Below are 11,059 nucleotides of genomic sequence, written 5' to 3'. Positions count from 1 at the left end.
AAGAGCAACTCTTACTTGACGGGCCGAACCGCGACGATGCACCTTTAGCCGCCGGGTTTCTCCCCCACAGTCTTGAAGGGCAGCGGCACAATTTGATGCCGACATCCCCTTCGCGGTTGTGAAAATACCTAAAACAGCAGTATATGCGCATGTTATTTTTGTTCGCACTTCTCACGGAGGAGCTGCCGAGAGGTCGCGATGAATTCATTGAAAAATGGCAAAAGGAGGCTTTCAGGTGCGCCTGAGCGCAGTACGGACCAAGGTGAAATGGCGGTGAGGGTGCCTACTCGCGGGTGCTCACCGCCGCTGCTAGGTGGCGCGTCATGTACAGCCAAACTGCATTGCAGGGTGCCTATAGAGTTTGTCACTATATTACCTAAATGGAAATCTGGTGCTGCTGTGCTGTGGTATCTTGTGGCTTCGGATTGGTATCGTTCTCGGAGAGCCAGGATACCTTGAAGACCCGCCTGTCTAGCACCGTTCCGTCTGTCATGTATAATTTCCTGCTAAAAAGCACATAAAAGGCTGTTTCAGCTTTATTATTACGCAAAAACATGTTTTGTTTAATGATGAGAACTTTTTATTGCATGTACAATTACATCAAACATAAAAAGTGTCAGCGGGGTGCTAAAGTTAGAGGAGAGACAAGATTCGCGCTCGCTTGGGGACAGTTTCTCGTTTGTCGTTGCTTTGCTTCGCTTGATTATGCATTGTAACCGACTAAACTTCATTGGAAGATGTAATATGGGTGAACAGACAGTTTTAGTATTGCAGAAATGGCACCACGCTAAACGCAAAAAAATAGCGGGGTCAGACTGTGCATGCTCAGAACGCCATTTCAGTTTTGCGCGTAGCGTGCGTCCGCTATTTTTCGAATATAGCGGAGACGCTAAACGCTCGCTAAGTTGTTAGCGTTGCAAACATGGCCCGAGCGCTTGACATGCAGGCTCGTTTCAAGGCTTGGCGTGGATCCACACGGCTAGTTTGGTGGTTGAGCTGCTCAGTTTGCTGCTTTGACTACTCGCAGCTAGATGGCGCGGCGAAGTTTTGCGCTTAGCGGCGCATCGTTGTCCTACGCTATACTAACACTCTATCGAACAGCGTTCCGCAAAGATTTAGCGCACGTAACACGCTAACGCAAACATTTTCCGCAATACTAAAACTCTCTAATGGAAACCTTTTGTGAAGATTTTACTTTAAGAACGAGTTATTTGTGCAGCCATATATCCACGTTCTAGACGAAACCTCGTACAACATCAGCCAACCCAAGCATCGTACACCCAGATACCGTCATTTCCATGAAGGCACAACGCTCTTTACAAAACTCGGCATAAACAGTGGCGCCAGATTTCCCTCTAGGTAATACAGTGAGAAACTCTTGTGCTGTTGGCCAAGGAGTTCTGCAGCTTCCACAGCATCCATCATCTCGATCGCCATCGTGGTCACGCTGTCGTGATTCCTGCGTCGTCATGCCGTCGTTGTGACGCTGGCGTCGTACGTTGTCGCACCGGCGTCATTTCCATCGTCTTCACTCTACCGTCGTCAAACCATCGTCGTCGCTCTCATGCAGTTTATACAAAACAAAAAAAAAAAAGAATGTTGACGATAATTTGTTTCGATAACTTAATTTCTGCAGTCGGCATAACCGGTTGGTTTGCATTGAAAATACTCTTGGACTCTTTCTGCAACAATTTTATCTTTACGCAGGGTGAGAAGAAGTGCGAAGATTCGACCCCGTGGATGCGGTACTACAACCGGCGCCCCCGCACCCCGCCGCCAAAGGAGGCCGCCTCCGCGTGTGACGTGGTCCTCCCCACTTCTCCTCAACCGTCTACCAGCAAGGCGGGCTTCCCGGAGCCGCCTCGCGAAGCGCAGCAGCCTGATGACAGGCGAGTCAAGTTCCCACGGGTCGACGGCTCGGTCTTCTCGAGCTTCGACGACGAGGACACCACGTGGGTGTCTCCATTTTGGCGCATGGCGCCCATGTACAGCTCCTACACCCGCGCCAAGTACACCTCGATCATGTCTCCATTTTGGAGACAGACCCGACATTTTGGAGACAGCTTCGACAGCGACGCCAAGTACACCTCGATCATGTCTCCATTTTGGAGACAGACCCGACATTTTGGAGACAGCTTCGACAGCGACGCCAATTACACCTCGATCATGTCTCCATTTTGGAGACAGACCCGACATTTTGGAGACAGCTCCGACAGCGACGCCAGGAGCGTCGTGTACATCTCCGACACCGACAGCGACGCCGGGAGCGTCGTGTACATCTCCGACACCGACGTCGACGGGGGGAGCCCGCCGAAGGCGTCGGAGCGCCACGTCCACGACATGAGCTCGGACGACGACGCCGGCGCGAGCGGGCGTCGTCGCACATCCAGCGACGAGTCCAGCCGCAAGCGAAGCTTTCATCGCACGCCCGCCGTAACGCCGAGAAACCGCAGCGGAGCAGGTGAGGATGTCTGTTTCCTCGCGATTTTCCTTTCCTTTTCATTTCGACGCGAAACAACTTCGATTGATTGAATAGATGTCTATTGAACGGTTGGAACATGGTCTTTTATTGATTGAATAGATGTTTATTGAACAGATGGCCTATGGTCTATCGGGGAAAAGATTCAACGACGATTACAGTACTCCCTAATGTGAAATTTGATTCGTATCGAAACTTGTATCGTTGAGTAGAGGAAAGAAGCCATTACTTGATCATTTGTGTGTCGCGTGTGTAGATGGCGTCGTTGTCGCGCTACGGATGACACAGTCGAAGCTAAATTGCTCTGATTTGGCTTTCAGCGGCGTAGCTCGGTAGAGCGTCATCCGAGAGGGAATGCTCGCATTTGAGAGAGATCACTATCCCACACTAGGCGTAATTTATTCATCTCACACTGGTGCTTCTGTAAGAGTCCACCTAGTGGACTGTCCATTTTGACCATCCGACTCCATCGATGCGACCAGCTGCACGAGCGAGAAGGCGACTGGCTGGCTCCTTCTCGCTCCTGCAGCTGGCGCCAATCGTCGACAGCCGAAATGGACAGTCCACAACTGACAGACTACACCCCCCCTTCCCCCCGAGGAATTACAAGGCGTACAAGTGAGCAAATTGTTGCAGAAATGACACGCTAGCTCGGCTGTGGGAATATGCGGCCAACGGTTTACGAGCAGCCATTGTGCCACAGTAGTTCCAGGTGTAAACCAGACTCTCATGTCACTTGTACGGGACGCGTCGTGCATTCTTTGTCATGTCCGAGGAAGGCCCCAATCATGCACTATGGGCTGCGTATGCCTCATTGCTTGGCATCTTTACATCCCATGTTCTTGTTTCCATTGCAGTGTAGGCAGCCTCTATACATACTGCGATATATCCTGCGTACACATGTGGTTTGGGAACTCTACGAAGCCGTTTATCGTTTTTACTTCGGCCTCCTCCGTCGAATGTAAGTTCAGTGGTGGGAAAATAAGCATCATCACTGTTTTATGCCTGGTGTCCCAGCTATCAACAACCAAAATTTCAAAAGCGGGAGCCTAATTCTATGCGGCTGAAACCAATTGCGTGTCGTTCGCGACATGCAGAAGCGCCTTGTATTTTTTGTCCTTTCTAAATTATCAGTTTTAATGTTTAATGAAATAATTATTATATCTACGGCAGTTATGTCAACATTAGGTGTTAGAGCGGCTTCAAAAACGTCAATTCCAATTGTTTGCAACACACTATACTTTGGGCGGCTTTGTTCCCCTAGCTGCGTGTTAAAAAATAAGCGCGCCTTTCTAAAAAAAAAAAAAAGCCCGAACATCTCTATTCTCTCTTTTTTTCACGTTCATTATTCGCTAATTTCAAACCTGAATCGTACCGCATTTCACGCGTAATTACGCCGACCTTGTATTATTTAGCATCGATACTTGGTGGACCCTTTCTCTTTTTGCCCAAGAGTCCAGATGGGCCAATTCCGGGGATAGTGCAATCTGGGGCACAATGCGGTTGATTTGCGCCGTTCTTGGTGCTAATTCCGTCCGTACCGTTAATTTTACCTACTCTGCAACTAATTCTCGCTTCTTTTGGGAACCGCCGAAGCCGCCTTCCAGACACCATTGCCTAGCGCGAGCTCTGTCTTGTCCAATCGAACTCGTTCCATTTCCCAAAAGCGTGCCGCACGGTGGCTTTGCCTCAACATGTCTATATCGACTACGGTGCACCCTTTACATGGGTATGTTGCAATGTGATTAATTTTCGAATATATTGACCCTAATTACGCCCGTACCATTATTTTGCCAACATTGAGACGAATTCTCCATTTTTGTCAATAACCGTGAATAACGAAAATGCTATCCGTAGCTGTGGTGCAGCCAAAGCGACAGATGGATAACAATGTTTGTCGGCGTCATAAGGCTCCATGTTCACCATGTTCCACGTCCACCATGTTCATTTTATGTGCTCATTGCTGCCCCTTTCGTAGTTTTTGTGTGAGTGGGTGCACCTGCGTTTCCTTTCTTTTTTTGTTTGTTCTCTCGTCCATTGACCTCTGGTTATACAGGCAACATGAAAAACTCCCGATACAGCTTTCTGTTCCTCAATACGTGCTACGTAAGAGTTTTTTTCAGACCCTGAAAGAAGCCCGCGAATACACGCAGAATTGTCGCGTGACTGACCGCTCGAGGCACATTGCGTCTATTGGCGGGCTTCTCTCACACTCGGAAAAACTTTTATGTAGCACGTACTGAGCAACAGAAAGCGGTATCGGGGGTTTATCATGGTGTTCTACAATTTTCTCATTAACACTTTGATAACTAGGACAGCTCTTCTTGGGTTAGGTAAATAATTACAATTACCTAATTAAATCTCAGTAGCGAAAAAATTACTGGCGGCTACTCCACTGTACTAGAAACAGTATGCAGTAGGTTTTCTTCGAGTAACGCAATTGTTCTTTTTTTAAATCTTGGTGCATGATAGTTTGGAGACGCTGTATATTAAACCTGTGGTAGCATGCCAAACCTTTTGTTTGGCTAACCTTGAATTATTCAGGGAGGCGGACATTACTTGCACGAGAAAGCGAAACACATATTAGACTAATTAAAAAACTAATTAACTTCTTAGGTATCTTGCGGCACACATTGAAATTGAGGAATTGAAGCTGGTGAGCTTGCAAGGCGTATTCACTTGGAATTTTTTTACGGAATGACACCAGTTTGGAGATCACCAGCCCATCTGTGTCTGTATTCATGTTTTATTTACGTCCATTGCAGGACGAAGGCCTCTCCCAGCGATTTCAAATTGTCCCCGTCTTGCGCTAGCTGACTCAAACTTGCACCTGCAAATTTCTTGATTTCATCACCCCACCTAATTTTCTGGCGTTTGGAGATATGCGAACTCGCCATAAAAATGCACTGTTGTTCCACTTACATTTTTAACAAAACGTTCTCTTAGCATTTAAGCACAAAATTGACTGGAACGCCCATATATTTCGTACCACACTTTGGGGAAAATATCTCAAACTCACAATTCGTGAATTTCAAAATGTGCCGTAAAGTAAATTAGGAAGTCTACCACGTGACTGACTTCCCACACTTTCCATATTTTTTCCCACTGCGACGCTTCTAACGCCAACGCGTTAAAGAAAAACGTTCCGTCTGCTAGGATGACCACTCATTCTCAGCGTTAGTCGCCTTCAGAACACTCCCGAGTTGTTGTCCTTCTAGGTGTTATTTGAAGCTAGGCAAAAGTTGATAGCCACAAGGAGTGAGGTCGCACAAGTAGGGTGGATGGGGGGCATCGCTTGCAAGCCTAAAGAAGTCAGTTTTACCATTGTTGCACCTGTAGTGTGTCACGTTGCATTGCCATGCAACAGGACGACACCGTGTGAAAACGTTCCGCGAAGTTTTGCCTCAACTTCGCCAATAAAGCGCAGTAATACTCTGCAATAATGGTTGCACCCTGTTGGTAGTCCACCAGAAGAACTATTTCTTATTCCAAAGAACTGTGGCCGTTTGCTTCTGCACCGAGCTTTGCACACGAAACTTCGTTGGCCTGCAGGAGCTACCATGCCGTAGTTCCTTAGACTGGACCTTTGTCTCGGGATCATAACGGTAGATTCATGTCTCGTTACCACTTTGTCCAGGAAATCTGGCTTATTTGTTGCATAATGTTCCAAAACAGCCAACGATGTCTCCCCAGGTTTCCATTTTTTTGTTCGGTTGTCAAAAGTTTCCAAATCCACTTTGCTGCCACCTACATGTCCAAAGCGTCGTGGATAATGGCACCAATTTTCTTACGGGATATTCTCACATATGTAGCATGTCATCGAGGCATTTCGGATTTGCAGGCAGATGCAGAAACAGGTCTTCCACGGGGTTTCTCACGTTCAATACCGAAATGGCTTGTCTTAAAATTGGCAGCCCAACGTTTAATGGTAGCATATGAAGGACCACTGTCGCACAGCTTGTGACATTTATCATGTACCTGCTTGAAACCTTTGCCTTGGAGTAACAAGAGCTTTATTGTGGTCCTATGCTCTTCCACGCTGAACTTTTCTGGAATTGCTGCCATGTTAACTAGGAACCCGAAAAAGAAAGATAACCTGAAAAGTTTTCTTATTCTTGCACAATTGAGAACTAATTGGCCAATCTACCTGGCAGTTTACAGCTACCCAGCTCGACTTTTTTTAGGGTAAGGCTCAATGCTTATCAGCTCCCTCTCGTGTATTGCTGTAATCACAGCACCCTGGTTGAAACTCCGTAGTAACCCCCACTATTCGTGATATCCTGACTGCATCTTCCTTGAAATGACGTGCCTTCAAGCGGCAGCGCTCCGCGGTGGAAGTTCTAGAACAAGGCGCTCCCATAACGTTCTGCTGCCCTAGTGCGTGACGTCACCCGCGCGCGCGACCACCAATCAGATGCGTTGCACTCTTCCGCATCTACACTTTCTCTCTCCGCTCATTACTGTTCTTCTCGTTCGTGTTACCCTCTCCAGTTTTTATGCGCAATTCGTCGACGTCCATTCAGAGTGGACAAAGTAGCTAAAGAATGCTGTCGATTTAATACTTCTATGTGGGGTTAGCGCATCCAGAGCTAGTTTCACTTCGCTACCCATGGGGGACATTTACGGGCTCTAGTACGAAAAAGTGCCTTTGTGTCCGCGCATCTTCGTAATGTACGACCTCGGACTGGGCACGCGAAGTGTCTCGCATTGTATGGCATGTCTGTAAGACACTATCGTACAGGTTTTGCCCGGAATCTGAAGAATCCGCGTGGAGAGTAGAACATTGTTTTTTCAGAGCTGGTGACACGCCGATATTTTTTTCAGATGAGTACACACATGACGTCAAAACCAGTCTTTCTCTCGCTTAATCGTCCCGTTCGGATTAAGGATCTCGGATTCAGCATCTGCCAAAGTCGCGACCACTGGGTTAAGCGAAAAGTTAACTTTTTGTTTTTTGCCGTGTCTGTGGCTCGCAGTGACCTGTTTCGGCGAGCAGCCGCCGACTGAGCCTCCCAGCGCTGCTGCCAGCCCGGCGTCACGGCGTCATGACGAGAGCTCGGCCACTCGGAGGAGCGTCGACGCGGCGGAGTGGTGGGTCTGCCATAGAACAAAAGCCCTCGGTAACTTGCGTAAAAAAATAGGGCCACGGGTTGGTGAAGCAGTCTTTAGGTAATAAGAAAAAAAAATATCCTTTATGGTGTGCAAAACGTGGAAGGAAGAAGGCGACAGGACAGAGCGCACATTAACAACCAAGTTTATTGCTTAGATGACGGGAATGTAAGTACAATCGGAGGGGGGATGAGAAGGGGGGAAAGAGGGGCGAGGGGAAATAACTGAAGTAATCGCCCAAAGAATACCTTGTATGCCTTTAGGTAAGGTTCAGGCAGATAGAATAGATACAAAAACGGAAGAATGGTGGCTGTGCCTGCGTGAGGTTCAAGCACTATAGTTTGCGTTGATGCTCATATACACGGCCGCTCGATGAGAAAGCACCTTTCACGGATGTTGACAGCTCTCACTGAGTTCTGATAAATTGTTTATTGGTAAGCAAGGGATACTATGCATTCTATATAAGCCAAGCACTCAGCCTAACAAACGTTTTTTTTTTCTTTTGTTTTTTTTTGTGAAGTCTGGTGACGTTACGCTAGCGTGTAGGCGCCGGGATTTTGATACAGCATTAGTTGGCGGGGGGGGGGGGGGGGCAAGAAGCTTGCTTTTAATATCTTCACTAGGAATCAACGTTTCCTTGTCTAGTGAATGAAGGCCCAGTGACGACGTGCACGAAAACAACCTTATTGTTGAATTATTCGTTATAGGATGTTTCATTTGATATCGATGACGTTACAGGTGTGTAAAACCGAGAAAACTAAGCCTAGTATGTTAGTAACTAGCGATCACTAGTTAATATAGATTAAATAATTAGCTTACTATGGAAAAGCTTGCTCATAAATTCAGCGTAATTACTAATTGGTTTTCATAATTTAAGTAAAAAGGAATGTTTCTTTCTAAATACCAAATAAAACATTTTACCACGCGCCGAAATATTAGAAAAAATAGCGTGCGTAGCAGTGCCTAATGCTTGGATGCCATTTCATAAGGTCATTCGGTCCGCTGCTTGTTGCAGAATCTGGCATTGTAATCTTTCCTTGCACGTCTGGGCACGAATGTCCATGAGAGCGGCACATTCGAGTGAGTTTTTTTTAATTTATTTAAAATACCCCCAGGGCCATATGGCATTAAAGAGCTAGGGAAGTAGTTACAGAGTTTTCACAGAGGTTATAGTCGTGGTACTGTTAGAATTAGAAATATTGAAACGGGTAGTTTTTGTGTAGTAGTTCAAGTGAAGTAATCAGATTAACGTGGTTGGGATCCCATATTGGAGATGCATATTTAAGTTTCGAGCGTATTAGAGTCTTATAAAGCTGTAGTTTAAAGTAGGCGGTGCTTTGGAAAAGTTGCGCCGTAAGTACCCGAGCACGCGATTAGCAGTGTAATGACGTACTCTGTATGTGGGGTCCAATTTAAATTATTTGTAATGTGTACGCCAACCTATTTATATGACATGAATAAATCTAAGATAACGTTGTTAAGATGGTAGGGGCTAGGAGAAGAATTAGATCTGGATACGCGCATTATTTAACATTTGTTTATATTTTATTGAATTAGCCACTTCACGCACCAGTCAACTATATTATCGAAATCATCCTGGAGTGTTAAATATCATCAGTGTTGTTAATTTCCCGGAAGATAACTCAATCATCTGCGAACAGATATGTGTTAGAGGATATTGTAACTGTTAGGTCATTAATATAGTAGATAAGAAATAACAGTGGTCCCAGCACAGACCCTTGTGGTACACCTGATTGAACTTCAGTGAGTGGGGAGTTATGACCGTTAGCAGTAACGAATTCGAAGCGGTTAGTAAGGAATGGTTCTATCCATTTTAGAAAGTTAAGGTTGATATTTAGTAATCTTAGTTTAAAATGTAGTAGATTGTGGTATACTTTATCAAATGGTTTACTAAAATCTAAGGAGACAGTCAGCGCAGGATGAGCGATCCTGGATGCTATGCAGCTGATGAGTGAAAGATACCAGTTGAGTTTTGCTGAAATATTATTTTCGAAAACCATGCTGTGCGGCAGTAAAATATGAGCTCGACTCTAGCAAGCTGGCCAGATTCGTGAAAACTAGATGCTCTAACAATTCACGGCAACTAGTTGTAAGGAATATGGGTCGATAATTAAGAGGCGAGTTTCTGGGGCCAGATTTAAAGATGGGAACCCCCTTCCCAATTTTCCATTCCTTTGGAAGCTCACATGAGTTCAGGGATTGTTGGAAAATGTTTGTCAGTATCATGAAACTAAAGAGGCTAGTGCTTTTAAGGAATTTACTGTTAATGCAGTCGAAACCATACGACAAATGATACGGTAAATTATCATCATCATCAGCCTATATTTATGTCCACTGCAGGACGAAGGCCTCTCCCTGCCATCTCCAACAACCCTTTCTTGCGCTAGCTGATTCCAACTTGCGTCTGCAAAGTTCCTTACTTCACCACCCTACCTAGTTTACTGCCGTCCTCGACTGCACTTCCCTTCTCTTGGTACCCATTCTGTAGCTCTAATGGTCCACCGGTTATCCATCCTACGCATTACATGGCCTGCCCAGCTCCATTTTTTTCTCTTAATGTCAATTAGAATATCGGCTATGCCAGTTTGCTCTTTGATCCACACGGCTCTCTATCTATCTATCTATCTATCTATCTATCTATGTGTAGTCTGTCTGTCTGTCTGTGTCTGTCTGTCTGTTTGTTTGTTTGTTTTTTAACTATCTATCTATTAACTTGTTAATTCCAGGTACTTCAACAATCACAGGATGAAGAAGAAGATGTTTATTTTCCAGATTATTATGCACAAGTAACAAACACTTGTCGGATCTGTAGCCGAAGGCTAGTTGAACGTCCGATAAAAAATATAAAGGAAATCCTAGCACAGCAGGAATAAAAAAGAGCTATAGTAATTGTATATACAAAGTTGTTGATTGTCAATTCACAAATCAACTAAAAGTAAGTCATTACATTAGAGTATCAAAGAACAATGTAAGGGGCACAGTTCAAATACAGGAGAATACCTATCTCAATTTAAGGATGTACACTATGATGTCAATTTATTTTACGTATCCCACAAAAACGCGAAACAAAATCGATTAGTACTGAACTGGTTGATAAAGCATACAATTTTTGAAATTCAATACGTAGATAATGCGCAAAACGAGAACAAGATGACATCTCAATGCATTATAAAACAACACAATCGCGTAACATGAATTACATAGAATAAGTAGAAAATAGTCTAAGAAATGTAATTCATCTAGCTTTGTATAGATCTATCAAGGAATTCAAGATTTACTCTGTCTTTAACAAAGAAAGAAAATATTGTTTCAGAGCACTAGGGAAGTTCGAGGAATTAATGATATCCACTGGGAGTCCGTTCCAGGTTTTAATGCCTGTGAACTTGTCAATGTATACAGAGAGCATACGCTCTCTGTATACATTGCTACATGGTGCGAGGTTAAAATGAC

General features: G+C 45.0%; 1 protein-coding gene across 1 annotated transcript in view; it reads left to right on the top strand.

Moving 5' to 3' along the window:
• The first annotated feature begins 1,713 nt into the window (after window positions 1–1,713).
• Window positions 1,714–11,059, top strand: part of LOC119444420 (serine/threonine-protein kinase haspin-like) — an 87,148-nt gene continuing 77,802 nt past the window's right edge. Inside the window, exon 1 of the mRNA XM_049660492.1 lies at window positions 1,714–2,461. Within this exon, the coding sequence (XP_049516449.1) occupies window positions 1,741–2,461 (721 nt within the window). The 5' untranslated portion in view covers window positions 1,714–1,740. The remainder of the gene's footprint in view (window positions 2,462–11,059) is intronic.

Source organism: Dermacentor silvarum, chromosome 1, assembly GCF_013339745.2.
Source record: "Dermacentor silvarum isolate Dsil-2018 chromosome 1, BIME_Dsil_1.4, whole genome shotgun sequence".
In the NCBI taxonomy this organism is placed as follows: domain Eukaryota; kingdom Metazoa; phylum Arthropoda; class Arachnida; order Ixodida; family Ixodidae; genus Dermacentor; species Dermacentor silvarum.
This window is presented reverse-complemented; position numbering and strand designations above follow the sequence as displayed.